Source organism: Coregonus clupeaformis, chromosome 21 (genome assembly GCF_020615455.1).
Source record: "Coregonus clupeaformis isolate EN_2021a chromosome 21, ASM2061545v1, whole genome shotgun sequence".
Lineage (NCBI taxonomy): Eukaryota > Metazoa > Chordata > Actinopteri > Salmoniformes > Salmonidae > Coregonus > Coregonus clupeaformis.
In genome coordinates, this window is record NC_059212.1 from 14,710,663 (window position 1) to 14,736,529 (window position 25,867).

The 25,867-nt window shown below is 42.1% G+C and overlaps 1 protein-coding gene across 3 annotated transcripts in view; it reads right to left on the reverse strand.

Moving 5' to 3' along the window:
* The window catches only part of LOC121534575 (potassium channel subfamily T member 2-like), a 68,832-nt gene extending 52,475 nt beyond the window's left edge, over positions 1-16,357 (reverse strand). For all 3 annotated transcript variants that reach the window (XM_041841152.1, XM_041841151.1, XM_041841150.1), the window contains exons 1-9: positions 16,263-16,357; positions 15,699-15,778; positions 15,348-15,447; positions 12,357-12,405; positions 12,093-12,152; positions 11,847-11,921; positions 11,291-11,374; positions 10,939-11,033; positions 747-927 (exon numbers count right to left, since the gene is read on the reverse strand). In XM_041841152.1, the coding sequence (XP_041697086.1) occupies positions 747-927; positions 10,939-11,033; positions 11,291-11,374; positions 11,847-11,921; positions 12,093-12,152; positions 12,357-12,405; positions 15,348-15,447; positions 15,699-15,778; positions 16,263-16,357 (819 nt within the window). The remainder of the gene's footprint in view (positions 1-746; positions 928-10,938; positions 11,034-11,290; positions 11,375-11,846; positions 11,922-12,092; positions 12,153-12,356; positions 12,406-15,347; positions 15,448-15,698; positions 15,779-16,262) is intronic.
* Positions 16,358-25,867: the final 9,510 nt, after the last annotated feature.

A 25,867-nucleotide genomic window follows, 5' to 3' on the forward strand; every position in this document is an offset into this window, starting at 1 on the left:
AGCACCCAGCACAGGCACACCTTACTAATACTGCTCATGTTGCGCAAAACACATTCTCAAATCATTCAAATCGGCTAAATACATGGCTAAATGCATACAGTTCACCCAATCCAACACATGTTGTAATATAGAGTAAAGCATTTATATTTTATCACTCTGTTCTTCCATCCTGGTTCTATAGAGCTACAGTGTGCATTGTTTTCTCCAGCCCAGTACTAACACACCTGATTCATATCATCAACTAATCATCAAGTTAGGTGTGTTAGTACAGCTAGCTGGGACAAAAGCCTGCATACCCTGTGGATCTCCAGGACTAGTAGTAGAAAAAAGATGCTTCAACAGAACATTGAAATTGTGTCCATAAAAAAGGCCAGAGCAGCAGAATGGCCGAACAGCAGCAGTATGGATACTTTTGGCCTACCAATGCATCTACAATGCCTCGAACATGATTATGCCCTTTCTAGTTCAGCTGACTCCCTACTCGCATGTGTTCTATCGATTTGGCATTTCCTAGATGTCCGAACATTAGTCCAGTTGATTTCCCTTTAGCAAATAGATGGGAGTGTGGTAATTTTGTCTGTGTGTCTTATTGTGTCTCTGTTTGTCTGTCTGTCTGTCTGTCTGTCTGTCTGTCTGTCTGTCTGTCTGTCTGTCTGTCTGTCTGTCTGTCTGTCTGTCTGTCTGTCTGTCTGTCTGTCTGTATGTGCGGTGCACTGTATGTGTGTGTTCTTGGCCGACTTTCTCACCTGAATGGGCAGCACCACAAGGGCCACTGAGATCATGATGATCACCAGCAGCTTGGAGGGCCACACGTTGGGTGTGACGTCGCCGTAGCCCACCGTGGAGAACGTGACAACACAGAAGTACCAGGAGTCGAACAACGTCAGATTCTTGCCCGCCCGCTCCAGGTGCTGGATGCCACAGATACTACCAGGGATACAGGAAAGCAGTAACACAGGGGTTGTGAAGGGAGTGGTGTCATTGCATCATTTGGGGACAGTTTACCAGACACAGATTAAGCCAAGTCTTTGATTTATCAGGATTTTCATTTTAGGTTCTCCATTGAGTTTGTGTTTTAGTCCAGTACTAGACTTAATCTGTGTTCGGGAAATCGGCCCTTGGTGTCTACACTGAAACAGGAAGTAGGGCCAAGAGATTTTCCAGACCACATGACCCAACCAGGAAAAACACTGGGTCTTTTAACTAAGGCAGATGGTCAAGAAAAACTATTGGTACTACACATAGGGCCAGTTTTCTGGACAGAGATTACATTTACTCCTTGACTAAAAAGCACTTTCAGTGGAAATTCTTATTGAGCTTTTTGGATCAGGACTAAACTTAATCTGTCTCTGGGAAACCGGCCCATAAGGTTTTAGTCGAGAAGAAACATAAACCTACAAGCCAACTGAACTTCCCATAGCCAGACATATATCCTCAAATCTCTTTGTAACATACACTATTGTTAATGATGATCGATATACTGTATGTCGTCAAATATATCTGTGGATGTATTTATTAACAGAAATGCTCTGCATATTGTGGAAATGTATTTTTGCAATTCTTGAATGAATACATAGCATGCATCCTATCTGTTTTTTTTGTTGAATGTTGTGGTCAGTCATGTATTGACATTGGAAGTAGCTTAACCTGTGATCGCACTGGTCCAGTAAATAGATTTGTAAAACTTGGCCACTGAATGAGTGTGCTCTATTCTGTGGACTTATTGGATTTTGTAGGGGAATGATTACATGGAGTAATGTCGTCATTCCAGTAAACCTGCATTTACCAGCTAGGACCTTAAGAGGAATATTCTGTCTACAAAGACATAAGTGTGTCTCAAAGTGATTTAATTTAATTTAATATCTGTTTTGTTTTTGTTTTACATCCTACACAGCACATCTAAATCATCTATAACATATATGTTGTTTTGAGAAATGATAACTGATGGACTACCAGACAAGGGTGTGTGACCATCATCAGCCTTCACCATGAGTATCACTTTATGACCATAAAGGGACAGAGAAAAAACTACGCACACACACACACACACACGTACATTATGGGCAGGGCAGCAAATGGCAGAACTGAGATCACTTAGCGGCCATTAACCCAAGGCAATCAGCTCAGATGAGACAGTCAGCCCACAGGAAACTCAGAAGAGCTGTTAGTATTGCTTTCACTATCAGCCATTGATAACCAGCGTCTCTTTTGTGTACAAGTACATCTACTTTACAAATAATAGCATCCCATATGGAAAAACATAAATCTAAAATATATTTTTAGATCAATTTTTTTATGATACATGTGAAAGATTTAAAATTGGCCAAATAATGTATTCAATATATATATATTTAATAGATTTTAAATACATTCCAACATATATTACGGAATTTATTTAAAACGTATATATACATGTATTTCAAATGTATATCACAATATATGTAAAATGCATCGGAAAATGAATTTTATGTATTTCAAAATATAGTACAGTCTTTCATGTGACAAATAAACAAACATACTTGACGAGAGCATTGGAACCAACGTCCAACGAGCAGAACTTAACGTGTACTGGGTCGTTCCACGAAATGACTTTCTTTTGCATCCCTTTGATATGTTAAGTAGAAATTATGGACCAATATTGAATTTTAAAAGCCTGGACCACATGGAAAATTCAATACATCTGATTATCAATATGAATAAAGACTTACTAAAATGCCAAAATTCAACATTTTGAAATGTCCCTCCGTAAACCTTCTGTGACACACACACAAACACACACACACACACACATTATGGGCAGGGCAGCAAATGGCAGAACTGAGATCACTCAGCGGTCATTACCCCAAGGCAATCAGCTCAGATGAGACAGTCATTTTACATTTTAGTCATTTAGCAGACGCTCTTATCCAGAGCGACTTACAGTTAGTGAATACATATTTTTTTATACTGGCCCCCCGTGGGAATTGAACCCACAACCCTGGCGTTGCAAACGCCATGCTCTATCAACTGAGCTACATCCCTGCCGGCCATTCCCTCCCCTACCCTGGACGACGCTGGGCCAATTGTGCGCCGCCCATGAGTCTCCCGGTCGCGGCCGGCTGCGACAGAGCCTGGATTCAAACCAGGATCTCTAGTGGCACAGTTAGCACTGCGATGCAGTGCCTTAGACCACTGCGCCACCACAGGAAACTCAGAAGAGCTGTTAGTATTGCTTTCACTATCAGCCATTGATAACCAGCGTCTCTTTTGTTTACATGTACATATACTGTACAAATACTAGCATCTCACATGGAAAAAAATATATTACAAAAATATCTGTATATTAAAAAAAATTATGCTACATGTGAAAGATTTAAAATTGGCCAAGTAATGTATTCCCCCCAAAAATATTTAATAGATTTGAAATACATTCCAACATATATTACGGAATGTATTTCAAATGTATATATACAGTGCATTCGGAAAGTATTCAGACCCCTTGACTTTTTCCACATTTTGTTACATTAGAGACTTATTTTTTTATGGATAAAAAAAAAAAAATCTCATCAATCTACACACAATACTCCATAATGACAAAGTGAAAACAGGTTTTTAGACATTTTTGCAAATGTATTACAAATAAAAAAACAGAAATACCTTATTTACATAAGTATTCAGACCCTTTGCTATGAGACTCGAAATTGAGCTCAGGTGCATCCTGTTTCCATTGACCATCCATGAGATGTCCACCTGTGGTAAATTCAATTGATTGGACATGATTTGGATAGACACACACCTGTGCCACAGTCCCACAGTTGACAGTGCATGTCAGAGCAAAAACCAAGCCATGAGGTCGAAGGAATTGTCCGTAGAGCACAGAGACAGGATTGCGTTGAGGCACAGATCTGGGCAAGGGTACCAAAACATTTCTGCAGCACTGAATGTCCCCAAGAACACAGTGGCCTCCATCATTCTTAAATGGAAGAAGTTTGGAACCACCAAGACTCTTCCTAGAGCTGGCCGCCCGGCCAAACTGAGCAATCGGGGGAGAAGGGCCTTGGTCAGGGAGGTGACCAAGAACCCAATGGTCACTCTGACAGAGCTCCAAAGTTCCTCTGTGGAGATGGGAGAACCTTCCAGAAGGACAACCATCTCTGCAGCACTCCACCAATCAGGCCTTTATGGTAGAGTGGCCAGACGGAAGCCACTCCTCAGTAAAAGGCACATGACAGCCCGCTTGGAGTTTGCCAAAAGGCACCTAAAGGACTCTCAGACCATGAGAAACAAGATTCTCTGGTCTGATGAAACCAGAATTGAATTCTTTGGCCTGAATGCCAAGCGTCAAGTCTGGAGGAAACCTGGAACCATCCCTACGGTGAAGCATGGTGGTGGCTGTATCATGCTGTCGGGATGTTTTTCAGCAGCAGCGACTGGGAGACTAGTCAGGATCGAGGGAAAGATGAACGGAGCAAAGTACAGAGAGATCCTTGATGAAAACCTGCTCGAAAAGAGCACTCAGGACCTCAGACTGGGGTGAAGGTTCACCTTCCAACAGGACAACGACCCTAAGCACACAGCCAAGACAATGCAGGAGTGGCCTTGAGACAAGTCTCTGAATGTTCTTGAGTGACCCAGCCAGAGCCCGGACTTGAACCCGATCGAACATCTCTGGTGAGATCTGAAAATAGCTGTGTAGTGATGCTCCCCATCCAACCTGACAGAGCTTGAGAGGATCTTCAGAGAAGAATGGGATAAACTCCCCAAATACAGATGTGCCAAGCTTGTAGTGTCATACCCAAGAAGACTCGAGGCTATAATCGCTGCCAAAGGTGCTTCAACAAAGTAATGAGTAAAGGGTCTGAATACTTATGTAAATGTGATATTCCGTTTTTATTTTAAATTTGCAAATATTTAAAAAAAATCTGTTTCATGTGATTAGTGATTCATTTACGTCTGTCCCTCAGACATAAGTATTCAGACCCTTTGCTATGAGACTCGAAATTGAGCTCAGGTGCATCCTGTTTCAATTGATCATCCTTGAGAGGTTTCTTTAACTAGATTGGAGTCCACCTGTGGTAAATTCAATTGATATGACATGATTTGGAAAGGCACACACTATCACGTATCAGGATATGACCCAGATGCAGACACGGGAGGTGGATAGTACAGTTCTCAGATGATTTATTATAAACACGGGGCAGGCAAAGGGCAGGTCGAGGGCAAGCAGAGGTTCGGGATCAGGTCAGATTCAGGCAGGTACAGGACGGCAGGCAGGCTCGGGGTCAGGGCAGGCAGAATGGTCAGAACCAGGAAAAACTAGGTAACAGAACTTGAGACACAGGAAGACAGGAAAGAACGCTGGTAAGACCTGACAAGACAAGACAAGACTAACTGACAACCGACAACCAGAGAACACAGGAAACAGGAGACAAAGGGCTGTGAGACATAGGTTTAATCCTAGACACATGAAAAGTGGGATGCATACGGAGGGCACGGGGCAACAGAAAATGAACAGCAGAGGGGCTAAGGATCTTGGAGATGGGGAAAGGGCCGATAAAACAGGGGGACAGTTTGCGGGATTCTACCCGGAGGGGCAGATCCAGAGTGGACAGCCATACCCTCTGCCCGAGACAATAACGGGGAGCCGGGGTCCGGTGGCAGTCCACCTGTCATCAATACCTGGAGGTGGTCTTGAGAAGAGCCGACTGGGCTCTCTTCCAGGTACGGCGACAGCAGCGGACGAACATCTGGGCTGAGGGTATGCTGACCTCTTCCTCTTGCTCCGGGAAGAGCGGGGGCTGATATCCCAGGGATACTCAAAAGGTGAGAGACCAGTGGCTGAGCAAGGGAGGGTGTTGCGGGCGTACTCTACCCACAAGAGCTGCTGGCTCCAGGTGGTGGTATTGGCAGAGACCAGGCAGCAAAGAGTCGTCTCCAGGTCCTGATTGGTTTGCTTCAACTGGCCGATAGACTGGGGGTGGAACCCGGAGGACAGGCTGGCCGACGACCCAATGAGCATGCAGAACGCCTTCCAGAACTGGTACGAGACCTGAGGACCCCGGTCGGAGACCATGTCCACCGGAAGTCCATGGATCCGGAAGACGTGCTGCACCATGAGCTGGGCCGTCTCCTTGGCTGAGGGTAGCTTGGGGAGAGGGATGAGGTGGGCAGCTTTGGAAAACCAGGCCACCATGGTAAGGATAACCGTGTTGCCATCAGACGGGGAGAGACCAGTGACGAAGTCCAGGGATATATGTCACCAGGGACAGTGAGGGATGGAAAGTGGTTGAAGGAGGCCTGCCAGAGCTTGCCGAGGAGTCTTATTCTGGGCACACACGGTGCAGGCTGCGACGAACGCGGAGACGTCAGGAACCAAGGTGGGTCATCCAAAAATGTTGTCGTACAAAGGCCAGGGTCCGATGGGAGCCAGGATGGCAGGCCAGTCGAGAGGAATGAGCCCATTCCAGAACCGAGGAATGGGCAGAGTCCGGGACAAACATCCGGTTAGCCCCACCCCCTTGACCAAGAAGGAGAGTGATGGAGTGCTGCATCAGATGACCTGGCCTCTACAGTCACCCTATCTCAACCCAATTGAGATGGTTTGGGATGAGTTGGACCGCATAGTGAAGGAAAAGCAGCCAACAAGTGCTCAGCATATGTGGGAACTCCTTCAAGACTGCTGGAAAAGTATTCCAGGTGAAGCTGGTTGAGAGAATGCCAAGAGTGTGCAAAGCTGTCATCAAGGCAAAGGGTGGCTACTTTGAAGAATATAAAATATATTTTGGTTACTACATGATTCCATATGTGTTCTTTCATAGTTTTGATGTCTTCACTATTATTCTACAATGTAGAAAATAGTAAAAATAAAGAAAAACCCTTGAATGAGTAGGTGTGTCCAAACTTTTGACTGGTACTGTATGTGTTATGAATGACCAAAGTTGTCTGACTTTATAGTAAGTACAGTGTCATATTATAAAAGGCATTTATGTATATATTATAAATGACTGAATGTGTGACTTAGGTCGCTTGCTGAAATAATTGTTCCTGTCTTGAGTTTGGTCTAATACACTGTAGCTTGAATCCTGTCTAAAAACACCAGATTTGACTCTGGGGGATATACAATGAAATCAATGTGTATTTTTCACCATGTAAGGCAGTAGTTCCCAAACTGAGGGGTCGGCAGGGGGAAATGACCGAACAGAACAGCCAGGTCTTGAGCAGGACAGAAAGAAAGATATCACGTTTTGGTGAAGGTCACTAGTTGGTTTGTCTCAATCAGAAGCAATGTATGCCACAGCACAAGAACAGTAACAGCTTTTATTGTGAGAGAAGATGATAAGAACATAAGTATTGCGTTCACATTCTTCCAAGCTTCTTGAGCAAACATTTAACATAGAATACACAAAAAACATAAAGCAAGTGCTTCTTTGTATTTTGAGGCACTATGCCTTTTTAGGGCATTTAAGCTCCAACTCCTCTCCTAATGTACAAAACAATCTGTGGATTATGTAATTGTAGATACATTGGAGAAAGACTGCCACTTAAATAAAATCTTGCTTTCAAGTGCCCCTCTCTGCTGCACACAGCCAGCTTCCATTGCCCTTGTCACATGGATGATTTAACTAGTAATTACCATTTGGAAGGCCGTTCAAGTGGAGTTTTTGCAGATGTGTTAAATTCCTACTTCCAACTTGGTTACGAACGCACCATAACACCACTAACCATCCACGTTATAGACATATAATACCACTCATTGGAAGCACAAGACCTATACCTACACTTTGACATATTGTGGAGCATTAAATGATGTACAGTTTTTGTTTAAATTTATAAAAAGACAAACAGATATATTTTTCATTATTTAATTAAGCTCAAGATAGGCACTTACTATAGTTTTTTTTAATCTCTTGAGATGGGAAAACTAGTTTTGTAATAAGTTGAACATGTGCTCTTTATGACAGAATGTTAAAATTAGGTGAAATCAAAATGATTTATTTTACTCACCATCACAAATTAAATTACAGTGCCTTCGGAAAGTATTCAGACCACTTGACTTTTTCCACATTTTGTTACAATACAGCCTTATTCTAAAATGTATTAAATAAATAAAAATCCTCAGCAATCTACAAACAATACTCCATAACGACAAAGTGAAAACACGTTTTTTGAAATGTTTGCAAATGTATGAAAAATATATTTAAAAATACCTTATTTACATAACTTTTCAGAACCTTTGCTATGAGACTCGAAATTGAGCTCAGGTGAATCCTGTTTCCATTGATCATTCGGAAAGTATTCAGACCCCTTGACTTTTTCCACATTTTGTTACGTTACAGCCTTATTCTATAATTTATTAAATTGTTTTTCCCTATCATTAATCTACACACAATACCCCATAATGACAAAGCAAAAACTGGTTTTTAGAAATGTTTGCAAATATATTACAAAAAAAAAACAGAAATATCACATTTACATGCACTACCAGTCAAAGGTTTGGACACACCTACTCATTCAAGGGTTTTTCTTTATTTGTACTATTTTCTACTTTGTAGAATAATAGTGAAGACATAAAAACTATGAAATAACACATATGGAATTATGTAGTAACCAAAAAAGTGTTAAACAAATTCTTCAAATAGCCCCCCTTTGCCTTGATGACAGCTTTGCAAAATCTTGGCATTCTCTCAATCAGCTTCACCTGGAATGCTTTTAAGAGTCTTGAAGGAGTTCCCACATATGCTGAGCACTTGTTGGCTGCTTTTCCTACACCCTGCCGTCCGACTCATCCCAAACCATCTCAGTTGGGTTGAGGTCGGGGTATTGTGGAGGCCAGGTCATCTGATGCAGCACTCCATCACTCTCCTTGGTTAAATAGCCCTTACACAGCCTGGGGGTGTGTTGGGACATTGTCCTGTTGAAAAACAAATGATAGTCCCACTAAGCCCAAACCAGATGGGATGGCGTATCACTGCAGAATGCTGTGGTAGCCATGCTGGTTAAGTGTGCCTTGAATTCTAAATAAATCAGAGACAATGTCACCAGCAAAGCACCCACACACCATAACACCTCCTCCTCCATGCTTTACGGTGGGAAATACACATGCAGAGATCATCCGTTCACCCACACTGCGTCTCACAAAGACACGGCGGTTGGAACAAATAATCTCACATTTGAACTCCAGACCAAAGGACACATTTCCACCGGTCTAATGTCCATTACTAGTGTTTCTTGGCCCAAGCAAGTCTCTTCTTCTTATTGGTGTCCTTTAGTAGTGGTTTCTTTGCAGCAATACGACCATGAAGGCCTGATCCACACAGTCTCCTCTGAACAGTTGATGTTGAGATGTGTCTGTTACTTGAACTCTGTGAAGCATTTATTTGGGCTGCAATTTCTGAGGCTGGTAACTCTAATGAACTTATCCTCTGCAGCAGAAGTAACTCTGGGTCTTCCTTTCCTGTGGCGGTCCTCATGAGAGCCAGTTTCATCATAGTGCTTGATGGATTTTGCGACTGCACTTGAAGAAACTTTAAAAGTTATTGAAATGTTCAGTATTGAATGACCTTCATGTCTTGAAGTAATGATGGACTGTCGTTTCTCTTTGCTTATTTGAGCTGTTCTTGCCATAATATGGACTTGGTCTTTCACCAAATAGGGCTATCTTCTGTATACCACTGCTACCTTGTCACAACACAACTGATTGGCTCAAACGCATTAAGGAAAGAAATTCCACAAATTAACTTTTAACAAGGCACACCTGTTAATTGAAATGCATTCCAGGTGACTACCTCATGAAGCTGGTTGAGAGAATTCCAATAGTATGCAAAGCTGTCATCAAGGCAAAGGGTGGCTATTTGAACAATCTCAAATATAAAATATATGTTTATTTGTTTAAAACTTTTATGGATACTACATGATTCCATATATGTTATTTCATAGTTTTGATGTATTCACTATTATTCTACAATGTAAAAAATAGTACAAATAAAGAAAAACCCTTGAATGAGTAGGTGTGTCCAAACTTCTGACTGGTACTGTAGTTCAATCAATGATTTTTCCACCTGATTTCAACAAAATTACGTTGAACCAACGTGGAATAGACGATGAATTGACATCTGTGCCCAGTGGGATATTTCATATTCTAGGCAATGTGAATAAACGCAGTGAAATACTGTCTGTTGAGTGCAGGGTTCGTTCTTTGGAATATGTGCCTTCAACTTTCATTAAAAAAGTCATTTTTTCAGGATCTAGTAGTAATTGCTGCCACTACCTTGCTTTTGTGGCATCGCACACATTACATTAATGGTCTTGTGGCAGTCAACAGGAAGCCAGATATTGAGGGAATTATTCCGAGGTAATTTACATTGTAATGCCATTTACACACAGAGTGCACTGGAGAAAATAGGTCCCAGAGCTGTACACTTGGTAACCCAGAAATATGATGTCAGACATGATGCATTAGTTGCAAGTGACTGTAAGTGCTTGAAGCTCTGAGGTGGAAAACCACAGATAATGACCAGCAATTCAATCTGGGCTGATCCTGTAAGACCCTATTGGATGTGGGAGAGGTGGTCCAAAGCAGGGTGCTTTGCCTCCTCCATCCACTTATTGAGTTAGCCTGAGAGAACATGCCAAATTGCTAAGTGCTAACATTTTTTTTTTTACATTTGTAAATTTTTAGTCATTTAGCAGACGCTCTTATCCAGAGTGACTTACAGTTAGTGAATGCATACATTTTTTTTTTCATACTGCCCCCCCGTGGGAATCGAACCCACAACCCTAGCGTTGCAAGTGCCATTCTCTACCAACTGAGCTACACGGGACATATTTTTTGCTGTTGTTTATCGTCGTTTCTGAAACTAATTGTTTGCTTAATTTACATTGGTTTTCGAAGTGCCCATGTTTGGGATGCAGACTGCAATTTACAAGTGCACACACATGCAAGCACACGCACACACTCACCAAGTGAATATGAGGCAGAAGAGGGTGGAGATGAGAATGAGCACCTGGTTGGAGATGGCAGACTGTGTTCGCTGTATTCGCTGATGCAGGTCATTCTAGGGGGAAAAGGTCATGGGTGGTTGGTAACCTTTCCACCTCTATCTATTTTTGTAAAGGACTTTTTTAATCTATTTAATTGATAAATAAGGTAGGTACAAGTAGTTGAGATGGGGAGACAGAACAGAGGGATAGAGCAGTGGCGGGACCGGGGATCAATCCGCTGCCTCCAGGTGTAATGTGTGGTCCAGAGGTGGCAGCACTACCGCAACAAGCTGATTCAGCCGTATCTGAGTTGAGGCAGATTAACACTCACAATCATGTTCTCCAAGGCATGCTTGGCCAACCAGCAGTTCAGGAACACAGGGATGAAGAGGTTCCGTAGAGGGAGCCACATGGTCTGAAACAGCACAGAGATCGTTATAGGCCATCCCGTCTACAGAAGCCCAAAACATTCCTGACAATGTTGCCAGTTACAAAAAGATAGGCTGTCACAATGTTTCAGCAACGTAGCTGTGTTAGCTGGGGTGCCTCTGGTTATGGTACTCTCGGGGACAAAACATACTACTAGGAGTTTGTAGGTACGTACAGTATATGATGTGACTTAAAACATCTTTAAAATCCCAGTAAAAGCCACATACAATTTAGAATTCAGCCATGTTCATGTAGAGTGTTTTCATTAGCTGTGACTATTGGATGAGACAATAATAGCCATAATAGCCCTGCCATAGCATTGTGTTTCGCTAGAGTCCAGGGCCCATATTCACGTCTCGGAGCGGGAGTGCTGATCTAGGATCAGGTCCCCCCCCCCTTAATTATTATTTAACAGGCAAAACTGATCCTAGGCCCTATTAGAGTGTGTTAACTCTTACGGTGAGCAGGAAAGGCACTGTGTTCACCATCTCCAGGATGAACGTCAACCGAATGATCTGCTCCCAAATGTTGCCCTGAGGACAAAGTAGAGTGCTTTTCCTGTTTCACAATCTATTGACTTTATATATAGATATACAGATTGATGTTGTGTATTGAGTAGTGATATTGATATGACTGTAGAATAGACATTACTATGAATGTTTCCTTAGATTGAGTGACATCCTATGGAGTGGGTTGGTACTTACCTTGTAACTCAGGTAAGTCAATAGAATAGTTTCAAAAAGACAGATAACTGCCACAGACACCTGTTGAAGAAATAGAAGTATGGATAGACTCTTTGTTTTCATCAAGTCTTATAAAAAAAACGGTTTCACATCATTGGGAAGCAGGTTAACTGAGAATAGAAACGACAAACAGCAGTAATTGCATAGTGCCCATGTATACAGTAGTTAGCAAACACAACTACAAGTTAATAAATTATGAAGGAAATTTGTTGGCAGAAATTTCACCTGTAACGCCCATATGGGAAGACTTCGTTCAACCCATATTATGGGAGACCTGGTGGGAAAAAAAGCTGTGTGTTAGTTCACAACTGGAGATTGAGATGTAGAGAGATATTTGAATCATGTCCAGAGAATGACTAGTGATCAGTGGTGTGTAGAAAATAACTAATTGGTTGTGCTTGATGTTGGATTAAAGAGTCCCTGAAAACAATACATAATCTAAAACCAAGTTTGGGAAAACCCCTTGACAAAGTAGGATAATGTTTCTGTTCAGTATTGCACCCTACTATGAGGGTGAATTTAGGGGCACTGGTGTAGGGTTGAGCCATGAAACCACAAACAGGCTTTAGAAAAGGCGAACAGCTAAAAGCAGTGGATGGCTGTCCTATTGCTTGGAGTCATCGTGGTGTGTTATAGCATCCACCTGCTGGGTTCAGGTGGCTGTTTGTGCCAATACAACATGTAGAATTGTTGGGAAATAACTGGAAAATGGCGGCCAATATTCTGGTCAGAAGCACGTTGTTCTGGTATGTTTCCTCTCTAAGTGAGGGTGTCTTGATGCATTGTTGCCAGGTAATATTAATATTATTAGGTCCATGTCAGGATATGCTTCTCTTTAATTTAACACTCGATTAAATAAGAGTAGATAGAGTAAATACTCACCAGTCAATCTTTAAAAATATGTATGTTTGATTGGGGCATCCCCAGCTGTAGAGAGAAAAAATATGTCCAACTATTTAACAAAATGCACAATAATATTGAAGAAAATGTAATGAAATTAAATGAAATGTTATTTGCCACATGCGCCGAATACAACAGGTATTCACCTTACAGTGAAATGGTTACTTACAAGCCCTTAACCAACAATGCAGTTTTAAGTTAAGTAAAAAATTGATAAGTAAAGTAAAGAGCAGCAGTCAAATAAAATAACAGTAGGGAGGCTATATACAGGGGGTATCGGTACAGAGGCAATGTGCGGGGGCACCAGTTAGTTCTACAGTCATATTTCAAAACAAGGACAACGGCAAGGAAACTGACTGTACCTACCTCATCCTTTTATCAAAACTGAGTACAATGTCACCCAACTCTTATTTGCTTATGTTTCCAGATTAGATTAATGTATTGTAAAAGCATTTACATTTACAAAGCTTACATAAGTAACCCAATTGAAGCTACACTGATGAAAATGTAAGAGCGCAGATCAAATAGCGACTCAACAGATGCAGGTTACAATGCTTTCTGTCCACCAGCATTATACAGTCCACCCACACAGACATGGCCAGAGAGGAAGAGGCGAAGCAACAGGGTTTACTCAAAATCCTAAAATCTTTCCACGTTAAGCAGATCATTAATTATTAAGCAAGTGAGGAGTTTTTGCATGGGGGACAACGAGTGTCGAATTTTGTCAAGTTAAAAATGTATTTCTATTTTGATATGTGAGGCTTATTTGATCTAATAGAAGTTTCTTAATGCTTAGGTTGTTACGAGTGTACTGATATAAGTGGGATGGACGTGACATCCCGGCAACTTTTAGAAAAAAACACTTTATATCGGAGTTGTTGAAATTCGAGACGGTCTATGCAATGACGAGCACAGCATCTCACTCGTCATTGAATACAGGCAGTTGAAGTGAATATCCCTCATCAAATAAAATAAAAAAATAGTTAAAGTTTCAAGTTTTATTAGTTGTATGTACGGGATACACATGGTACACACCGTCCAATGAAATGATTAATTGCAGGTTCCTTCTCACATAGCATAAGCATAATACAGGAAGGAACAATTTATAGTCCAATTTTTTGTGGGAAAGTGGGATTGGGGGATAAGTGTTTAAATTGTGCAGTTATAGCAATCATAATACAAGTCTGGTAGCAGCAGTTGTGATTGTGTGTGTGTGTGTGTGTGTTTGTGTGTGTGTGGATGTGCATGTGTGTGTGTGTGTGTGTGTGTGTGTGTGTGTAGATGTGTGCGCGAGTGAGTGAGTGCATGTGTGCTAAAATGCAACGAATCAGAGCAGGTGGACAGTCTAGTTCAGGTGTTCAGCAGTCTGATGGCTTGTAGATAGAAACTGTCTGAGCCTGTTGGTATCAGACCTCATGCTCCGATACCGTCTGCCCGACAGTAAGGGAGTGAACAGCTCATGGCTGGGGTGTGTGGGGGTCCTTGATGATGCTGCGGGCCTTCCTCAGGCCACCATTCCAACAAATCTAATTTTTAGGGTGGAGACACAAGCATCTCGTCATTATATCTACATCTCTAACATGGCTATGCTGTCCTTGATAGAGCTACAACAGTGTTTCCCAACTCCGGTCCTCCAGTACCCCCAACAGCACATGAGGATGAGGACCACACTACATGTCATTGCGTGACTCCACGTTTACTTCCATATGATGGTTATTATCTCAATATTTGGACATAAAGGCGTTTCCACCGCCATTTCTCGCATAACTAATTATACCGACACAAAAAGATCCCACCATGTCGAATGAACAAATTGTCTGTCAGCATTATAAAGGTGTACCGGCATTTTCTGTTCCCATCAGACCGGTTGTGACTTTTTTCATGCGTCAGGTAATTCATCCGCATGAAATGGCTGGATGGAAACCTGGTTAGTGAGACATTTTCCATGGCATGGTTTTGGTACTGTTAATGACTAATAGTTTCCACATTTTCTACTGATGATCCCTTGTTTCTTCTCTGATAATTACTGTACCTTGAGGGCCATCTTTAGAGGCTGTTGTCAAATTGTAGTCATAAAAATGCAACATTTTTGTGACAATTCAGTAATAATAATAAGCCATTTAGCAGACGATTTTATCCAAAGCGACTTACAGTCATGCGTGCATACATTTTTTGCGTATATGGGTGGTCCCGGGGATCGAACCCACTACCTTGGCGTTACAAGCGCCGTGCTCTACCAGCTGAGCTACAGAGGACCACCAATCACCATGTGGTGTTTCTACATTCACCTACAAGACATTAAATGACTATCCTTACCAGCCATGTCCTTTGGATGGGTCAGCTGTCAATACGCGACACATGTATAAGACACAGCTCAGGACCTTTAGGGAGAAGTCAAACACTTGTATTCTCAGGCCTGGGAGACAAAGACAGAGAGGTAATAATGTCATACCTAAGGTCAGTACTTCCTCACCATGTGACCTGAACAGGAAAATCTCTGGGCTCCTTGGTTCTAACTGGTTCAACAATTTGCCATTTGTTACAGATGCAACGGGTGTATTTTTTACTATCTCTTTAAAATAAAGTACAAATAAGATGTATTAAATGGATAGTAACAGCATATAGTGTAGTTCAACTGTGACTACATAGTTAAAAAACATTACTTACTTGATCTTTGGTTTTTGATGAAGAACAGTTTAAGTCTCTCTTTGAAAGTACTTTCATTGGCATAAAATTCGACTTGCACCCTTAAAATAAAAGAGAAATATAAATAGTTTCTATAAATAAAATTAATAATGACATATTTACTAAGCATTTGCACATGGGCAAGGCTGGGTATTAAACAAGGATTCCACAGGTGCAAACTCTTAAATAATATTACTATTTGACCCTGGACTGTGTAGGCCTATCATAGTCTCATTCCTTTGTTATGCAAGCACCATGATACTGTAGGCCTTAATAAAAATGTTAAACCAATTTTAAGGGGTGCCATTAGATTTTAAGGTGTACCATTAAAATAGTCATTCTCTTTCCTCGCCAACTACAATTTGCAAAACAGAAAATCACATCAGAAAATCTGTTATTATTGTATTGAAAAAGAAAAATGATAGCCAAAATGTTTTTAGAAATCCACCGACCTTAAATTTAGTACTAGCTACAACAAAGTTAAACCGCATGATAATGATTAAAACATTTTTTTGTATCTAAAAGTGTCAAACAAACTCAACCTACCTGTCATCGTCTTGTAAATTCTGGTCCCCGAGGAGTAAGTCCCTGAATCTATACCTCGGGGGAAGATGGGGTACTTTGCTCTCCAAATCAACCATAGTTCTCCTTAGCTGTAGCTACATCAGTTGCGTGTGCGGGTGCGACTAGACTCCCAAAGTCCAATTGCATCATTAAGCTCTTGAGACGTTGTGCATGTGTTATCTCACTGTCAGCATCATCCAAAGCACACATCGCAGTCATTGGAGTCGTTGGGTTATTGGTGATAATGATTAGGCTAATAATGATGATTTCAATATTTACTTCAACAAAAGTATGTGGACACCCCTTCAAATGAGTGGATTCGGCTATTTCAGCCACACCCGTTGCTGACAGGTGTATAAAATCGAGCACACAGCCATGCAATCTCCATAGACAAACATTGGCAGTAGAATGGCCTTACTGAAGAGCTCAGTGACTCTCAACGTGGCACCGTCATTTTCCAACATGTCAGCTCGTCACATTTTGGCCATGCCATGCTGCCCTGGTCAACTGTAAGTGCTGTTATTGTGAAGTGGAAATGTCCAGGAGCAACAATGGCTCAGCCGCGAAGTGGTAGGCCACACAAGCCCACCGAACAGGACCGGCGAGTGCTGAAGCATGTAGTGCGTAAAAATCGTCTGTCCTCGGTTGCAACACTCACTACCGAGTTCCAAACGGCCTCTGGAAGCAACGTCAGCACAAGAACTGTTCATCGGGAGCTTCATGAAATGGGTTTCCATGGCCAAGCAGCTGCACACAAGCCTAAGATCACCATGCGCAATGCCAAGCGTTGGCTGGACTGGTGTAAAGCTCACCGCCATTGGATTCTGGAGTAGTGGAAACGTGTTTGCTGGAGTGATGAATCACGCTTCACCATCTGGCAGTCCGACGGACGAATCTGAGTTTGGCAGATGCCAGGAGAACGCTACCTGCCCCAATGCATAGTGCCAACTGTAAAGTTTGGTGGAGGAGGAATAATGGTCTGGGGCTGTTTTTCATGGTTCGGGCTAGGCCCCTTAGTTCCAGTGAAGGGAAATCTTAACGCTACAGTATACAACGACATTCCAGATGATTCTGTGCTTCCAACTTTGTGGTAACAGTTTGGGGAAGGCCATTTCCTGTTTCAGCATGACAATGCCCCCGTGCACAAAGCGAGGTTCATACAGAAATGGTTTGTCAAGATCGGTGTGGAAGAACTTGACTGGCCTGCACAGAGCCCTGACCTCATCCCCATTGAACACCTTTGGGATGAATTGGAACGCCGACTGCTAGCCAGGCCTAATTGCCCAACATCAGTGCCCGACCTCACTAATGCTCTTGTGGCTGAATGGAAGCAAGTCCCCGCAGCAATGTTCCAACATCTAGTGGAAAGCCTTCCCAGAAGAGTGTAGACTGTTATAGCAGAAAAGGGGGGACCAACTCCATATGAATGCCCATGATTTTGGAATGAGATGTTCGACGAGCAGGTGTCCATATACTTTTTGTCATGTAGTGTATATCTGCCTTCATAAGGCCTACATTGTTTTTGTAAAATTACTCTAATGGCACTGTCACAACTCACAACATTTCTGTTTGGGTGAACAGTCCAATAACTTTTGAGTTCTCAAGAACAGACCGATCTGTCAGATTTACAGCCTAAAAATGACAGAGCAGTTCAAGAACACAAAAGTTTATTGGACTGTTCACCCAAACATAAATATTGTGTTACAGTGCCATTAGACTAGGCCTAATGTAGGCAGATGTATATTCAAATCATCATTAATCATCATTAATAAACCGACGACTCCAATGACTGTGACATGTGCGTCATTCTCAAAACTCTTATTTAGGCTATATTTTGTGAAGTTAATATACAAGACTGGGTCTGGAACATACTGTATGTGGCTCCAGAGCATCATGTGGCTCTTTAACTGCCCCTCCCTGGTGATCTATACTGTAGTCATTTAAAGTAATCTATAGACTATAGTAGTAGTAGAATGAACACATATCAAAGAAGTTCTACTCACACTTGAACAACCACATGCAAAATTATAATATTTTTTTAATATTCAATTGAAGTTGGCTACACCCCTTACTATTCAAAACAATACTGTTTTGTTTTAAATACAGTCAGATGCGCAAAAATGTAGGCTACATAGCCAAAGATGAAGAGGCGAAGCAAGAGGATTTACTCCGCCCAAAATCTGTCTGCGTGAGATAAGCACTTTTCACTCAGAGTACCACAGTATGAGTCATAATACTCATAAAACCTAGCGGTCAAACAGGGAAATGGTTCCAATCGTTTTTCCACCATTCATTTTTCCCATAGGGGATTTTAAAAATGCTTAAAATAAGGGCTGTGTTTTGTGTAGGCTTACCCTGGCGTGACGTTTTGATAACCGTGTAAATATCTAGGACTAGGTGACTTTTACGCAAATATTACCCAATTATCCAAGTTGAAATGACGTGGTGTGCCCAGGGGATAATGCCACGTTTCTCAACAGGTTAATTTTCACAGATCTACTGTAACTTTCTCCAACAGGTGATGAGACCTCGCGCAATATCAGACCAACTGCCAGACCACAACCTAGTGGCTCAGGTCTATTTTTACCGGGTAATTCAATTTATTTTTTCACCATTAGACTAGTTTATCATATTTAGTGATGCAAATAGAAGCTACTCCAGTAACACTTACTTAAATCCTCCAAGTATAATGATGACATGATTACAAGGCATATAAAGGGTTATATTATACCTGGATTCTTAAAGTTAAGTGTTACTGTCAGGCAGTCGAGGGTAGAATCTAGCCGTACTGTGCCACCTAGGTGTGATATGAGCCCTAGGAACTCAATGGAATAACCATAAAATAACAGGTTCTTGGTTTGGGAGGGGAGCAGTATAACAATTACCCAGAACCAAATCAAGAACCTATTACATTGAGTTCCTAGGGCTCATATCACACCTAGGTGGCGTAGTACAGCTACATTCTACCCTCGGCTGCCTGACATTTGGCATAGTCGTCAGAATTTGGGTTTTGGGAGCAGTGTGCATTTGCCCAAGGGACAACTTTTAGCTAAACAAACATGATGATGATGCTAATATTTCCCGGTGCACCCTAGGTGCCTAAATGTAAAGGTCCTAACGGTGAATTGAAGTATGGTGAATGGAAATTCAGGGGCTTTTAGGCATTCAAGAATTTACAGGAATAAAAAAAGTTGAAATCCAGGTAAGCGTGCTGGCAGAGGCGGAGCGTGACAGAGCCACCAAGATATGTATGTATTTAGATTCCCTTTACAGTGAACAAATTCCCATAGCTCGGGTAAGATCTCAGTTTTATAGTTGCAAGCAAAAGCCTGATGAGACTGTAAAAGCATACGTATTGCGTTTGAGGGAACTGCATTGCAGGCTTCAGCAGCGCAGCAGGAAACTGACTGGAAGCAGGCTTTAAAAAGAGAAATCATGGAAGAGGTTCAGGACCAGATGAAGGTGTTCATAAGGGACTTTGAAGTTGGAGGTGTCAAAATACCAAACCGAGGAGTTGTAATTGTAAAGTACGAACTTTCAACTGACCCCCCTCATTATTGGTATGAATGTTATCATTGCATGTTAGGATGTGTTATTCAAAAGCCAGGGGAACCCAGTGACTTTGCCTCCAGTCTCAGCAGGTCAAAAGAGGAGCCTCTACCACCTGCCGGTGGACAGATGCCGCCAATTGGAAGGAGGGGTCCCTTGAATATGTTGGGCCTATCGGCCGTCATTAGACCCGCATTCCGTCCAGAAGTGGTGTCGGGAGGAGACGTACCTGCACAGGATCAAGAGGCCGTGGCTACCGCAGGCCGGTGGAAGCCTCGCCTGAACCAGATACTGTGGATGTGGGTGCCCATGGAGCCCAAGACCGGAGTGTGACCACTGTGGTGGCGGTGCCGGACCAGCAGGAGGACTCTGGTACATGGCTTAGTGAGTGGCAGCCTGGTCAGCTGAGTGATCCAGACATCCAGGCTGTCAAATGGTCTGTGGAGATAAAGTTGATGCCAGGGGCGTATTGGTGTGTTGTGTAGGAGGTTTACAGACCTTAACAGCCACGAGCAACGCTTCCAGATTGTCTGTCCAACATCCAGGTACCAGGACGTGTGGATAAAGTATATTGAAGGTGCTGGCCATGTGAGGGTGAGGAGGACCATGTCTCAAATTCGTCAGCACTTCTTCTGGCCACACATGGTAGAGGAGGTATGAGGTTTCACTCTCGGGGTACTACCTGTAGCCTGCAGACAGTGGAGGCTAGGGTCCCCTTAAGCCCCACTGTGTAGGTAGGGAGGGAGAAGCAGTTAAGCAGCATAGGCAGAACCATGCCCGCAAGATTCAGACTTCCTCCCAGGTTCTAGGCAAGCCAGTGTGGGTAGGGGAAGGCAGCGCAGAGACTGGAGTAGATGGTTTTTATACTGCCCCTGCAGTTGAGCCCACTGGGCAGAACAGAGCAGAAGTTTTATCCTGATGCTCCAACCGGGTGACCTTTAGACAACCGTCAGACTGCTATGGAGAGCAGGACAGATTCTGTTTATAATGTAGCAGGAAGGCCAACCTGTCTATACCCCTGGAGCTGCAACTGCTAGACCGAGCCAGGCTTCGGAGAGCCTGATGCACAGGAGCATTGTGTACCTTAAGGTGATTTGCTGATCCGGCTTCACCGTGTGGGAAATTGAGGAGCTGCCGTGAGAGAATCTATACTACTGTAGGTGAACCTGTGAATTTGGACTGGACTGAGGATGACGTTGGCGCCATCTGGTGGAATAAGACTGTCTTTTGAAAGTGACTGTTTCTTGCGGAGATCTAATCAGCATAATATATTTTAGCACTTTTTGGCTGAATACTTTTCTGTAGACATTATTTTTTTATAATTTATCACACAAAAATAAAATCTAATGAAAGTTATAATTGTGTACTCTACTTTAGCCTCTGCCTCCTTCTGGGTAATTGTTACACTGCTCCCCTCCTAAATCAAGAACCTGTTATTTTATAATTATTCCATTGAGTATCTACTGGGCTCATATCACATCTAGGTGGCGTAGTATGGCTACATTCTACCCTTGGCTGCCTGACATTACCACGATTCCTTTCATCTGGCAGTGGCCTGCTTGATGAGCTGAAATGTCTCAGAACAATGTGTGCATTTCCTTGTAATCCTTAAGAGCTGTACTTGTTTTTCAGTTGATAGATAAGGAGAGAAGCCAACAGTTGTTAATGAGGATTTTATCAGTAACAACGATCGAAATTCATTGACTTATAAATGCAATAACGTTTATAAACTTGAGGGCCCAGAGCAAGTGATGCATCATAGTGATGGAAAATGGTCACGCAAACCCACTTGTATAGGTAAGTAAATGAATCACTAGCTAAAATGAGCAGGATACCATCACACATCCAACTGTCTTGTCTCATGATGTATCAACCATCATTGACTTTTATATCAACTTCCTATACAGTGGGGGAAAAAAGTATTTAGTCAGCCACCAATTGTGCAAGTTCTCCCACTTAAAAAGATGAGAGAGGCCTGTAATTTTCATCATAGGTACACGTCAACTATGACAGACAAAATGAGAAAAAAAAATCCAGAAAATCACATTGTAGGATTTTTAATGAATTTATTTGCAAATTATGGTGGAAAATAAGTATTTGGTCAATAACAAAAGTTTCTCAATACTTTGTTATATACCCTTTGTTGGCAATGACACAGGTCAAACGTTTTCTGTAAGTCTTCACAAGGTTTTCACACACTGTTGCTGGTATTTTGGCCCATTCCTCCATGCAGATCTCCTCTAGAGCAGTGATGTTTTGGGGCTATCGCTGGGCAACACAGACTTTCAACTCCCTCCAAAGATTTTCTATGGGGTTGAGATCTGTAGACTGGCTAGGCCACTCCAGGACCTTGAAATGCTTCTTACGAAGCCACTCCTTCGTTGCCCGGGCAGTGTGTTTGGGATCATTGTCATTTACATTTTTTTTTACATTTTAATCATTTAGCAGACGCTCTTATCCAGAGCGACTTACAGTTAGCGCATACATTATTTTATCGAACCCACAACCCTGGCGTTGCAAACGCCATGCTCTACCAACTGAGCTACATACCCTGCCGGCCATTCCCTCCCCTACCCTGGACGACGCTGGGCCAATTGTGCGCCGCCCCATGGGTCTCCCGGTCGCGGCCGGCTACGACAGAGCCGGGTTTTCACTCAAAATCTCACGATACATGGCCCCATTCATTCTTTCCTTTACACTGATCAGTCGTCCTGGTCCCTTTGCAGAAAAACAGCCCCAAAGCATGATGTTTCCACCCCCATGCTTCACAGTAGGTATGGTGTTCTTTGGATGCAACTCAGCATTCTTTGTCCTCCAAACACGACGAGTTGAGTTTTTACCAAAAAGTTCTATTTTGGTTTCATCTGACCATATGACATTCTCCCAATCCTCTTCTGGATTATCCAAATGCACTCTAGCAAACTTCAGACGGGCCTGGATATGTACTGGCTTAAGCAGGGGGACACGTCTGGCACTGCAGGATTTGAGTCCCTGGCGGCGTAGTGTGTTACTGATGGTAGGCTTTGTTACTTTGGTCCCAGCTCTCTGCAGGTCATTCACTAGGTCCCCCCGTGTGGTTCTGGGATTTTTGCTCACCGTTCTTGTGATCATTTTGACCCCACGGGTGAGATCTTGCGTGGAGCCCCAGATCGAGGGAGATTATCAGTGGTCTTGTATGTCTTCCATTTCCTAATAATTGCTCCCACAGTTGATTTCTTCAAACCAAGCTGCTTACCTATTGCAGATTCAGTCTTCCCAGCCTGGTGCAGGTCTACAATTTTGTTTCTGGTGTCCTTTGACAGCTCTTTGGTCTTGAACATAGTGGAGTTTGGAGTGTGACTGTTTGAGGTTGTGGACAGGTGTCTTTTATACTGATAACAAGTTCAAACAGGTGCCATTAATACAGGTAACGAGTGGAGGACAGAGGAGCCTCTTAAAGAAGAAGTTACAGGTCTGTGAGAGCCAGAAATCTTGCTTGTTTGTAGGTGACCAAATACTTATTTTCCACCATAATTTGCAAATAAATTCATTAAAAATCCTACAATGTGATTTTCTGGATTTTTTTTCTCTCAATTTGTCTGTCATAGTTGACGTGTACCTATGATGAAAATTACAGGCCTCTCTCATCTTTTTAAGTGGGAGAACTTGCACAATTGGTGGCTGACTAAATACTTGTTTTCCCCACTGTATACCAGATCCCTGTACAGTCTACCAAATGACTTTCGACCGGCTGGATCTTACAAAATATATGTTCGTGAAGGAAGGAGCGAGTCAGACGTTTCCGTGTAAATGACAGGATTATAACAGACCACTACTTTTTGCTGATGTTCGATGTCAGAATGTACATGTGACCCACGGTAGTTGTACACGTAAATATTACGTACTCACAACATAAAATGTTGTATATATAGGTTACATGTAATTTGTATTGCAAATGAGTTACTAGCTAAAATGAAAAAGATACTATCACAAACTCAAAAATATTGCCTCATAATATACACTGTAAACCATTAACATTTTTATATCAACTCTCTTTTTACAAAGCCGGCTGCAAACTGGACCCATGGTTTTATGATTGGCTGGACCTTACACAAGATATGTTTATTAAGGAAGGAAGTCAGACATTGAACTGTAAACAAAAGGATGACCAGGGCCATCATCTTGTTGCAAATGTTGGTTGTCACAATGGATATTCAGCCACTACCGGTTGTAAGTATAATGCGACAGTGAGAATATAATAAATTAAAACACATTTTACACAGGTTTTTGTCGAGTGTGAATACATACTGAGCAAAATTACATATTGTAATTTAGTTACAATAGTATTTTATCAGTTACTGAAAATGCTATCATAGGCCTCATTTGATTAATTTTAACTGTCATGTCAATCCATTTACGTACCCAGTTAAATTAATATAGGGAACGTTTTTATGCATCCTTACACAGTGAATTATTAAGTGTAAGAGATCATGATTTTAGTCAGGTTGTTCAAGACCTAGATGTGATTGATTAAAATATTTGAGAAAATCCCAGTCATTTACTCATAAACAAATGAATGGTAATTTAATCAACAAAACATTGGTTTCACTCATAGGTATGTTTGGTAAAGCAGGAACATTTAATCAATGGCATTGGGAAATGTTGAGGCCAGTCCCATTAATGCTGCCAGTAGTTGTAGTGTGCCTCTCTTCTCTTACTGTACTGTATGTAACTTCAACACAGTTGTGTATTTTCTTAGCAGGCTGGTGAATCAATACAACATACCCAAATCTGCAGAAAATCCCCTGAAGAGAGGATATCCCACGTTGGCCACGAATGAAGAGTGTTAATGATATGTTTGATAAAGTTGCTTTTACATTTGGTTCATGATATGGAATATGCCTCACAAGACAGGGTTAATAGGGGAGCAGAGTGGAATGGAGGTCCACCATCTTAAGATGAAAAGACATGTTGGATATAATAATGGGAACAGAATACAGGTATAAGCACAGGCAAAATCCTAGAGGAAAACCTGGTTCAGTCTGCTTTCCAACAGACACTGGGAGACTAATTCACCTTTGAGCAGGACAATAACCTACAACACAAGGCCAAATCTACACTGGAGTTTACATTTACATTATAGTCATTTAGCAGACGCTCTTATCCAGAGCGACTTACAGTTAGTGAGTGCATACATGTTTTTTTTAAATGTTTTTTTATACTGGTCCCCCGTGGGAAACGAACCCACAACCCTGGCATTGCAAACGCCATGCTCTACCAACTGAGCTACACCGGACACGGGAGTTGTCTAGCAATGATCAACAATCAACTTGATAGAGCTTGAAGAATGTTAAAAATAATAATTGGCAAATATTGTACAATCCAGGTTTGCAAAGCTCTTGGAGTTCACCCCAAAAGACTCACGGCTGTAATCGCCGCCAAAGGTGCTTCTACAAGGTATTGACTCAGGGGTGTGAATACTTATATAAATGAGATATTTCTGGATTTGATTTTCAATACATTTGCAAACATTTCTTAAAACATGTTTTCACTTTGTCCTTATGGGGTATTGTGGGTAGATGTGTGAGAGAAAAATAATATATTCAATGTATTTTGAATTCAGGCTGTAACACAACAAAATGTGAAATAAGTAAAAGGGTATGAATACTTTTTGAAGGCACTGTACAGTATAATGTGGGTAAAACAGTATGTGAACATTATTAAAGTGACCAGTGTTCAATAACTTTATGTACATAGGACAGCAGTCTCTAAGGTGCAGGGTAGAGTGCCGGGTGGTAGCCGGCTAGCGACAGTGTCTAAGGTTCAGGGCAGGGTACTAGGTGGAGGCCGGCATGTGATGACTGTTTAACAGTCAGATGGCCTGGAGATAGAAGCTGTTTATCAGTCTCTCAGTCCCAGCATTGATGCACCTGTACTGTCTCCGCCTTCTAGATGGTAGCGGGGGGAACAGGCCATGGCTCAGGTGGCTGAGGTCTTTGATTATCTTCATGGCCTTCCTGTGACACCGGGTGCTGTAGATGTCCTGGAAGCGAGGCAGT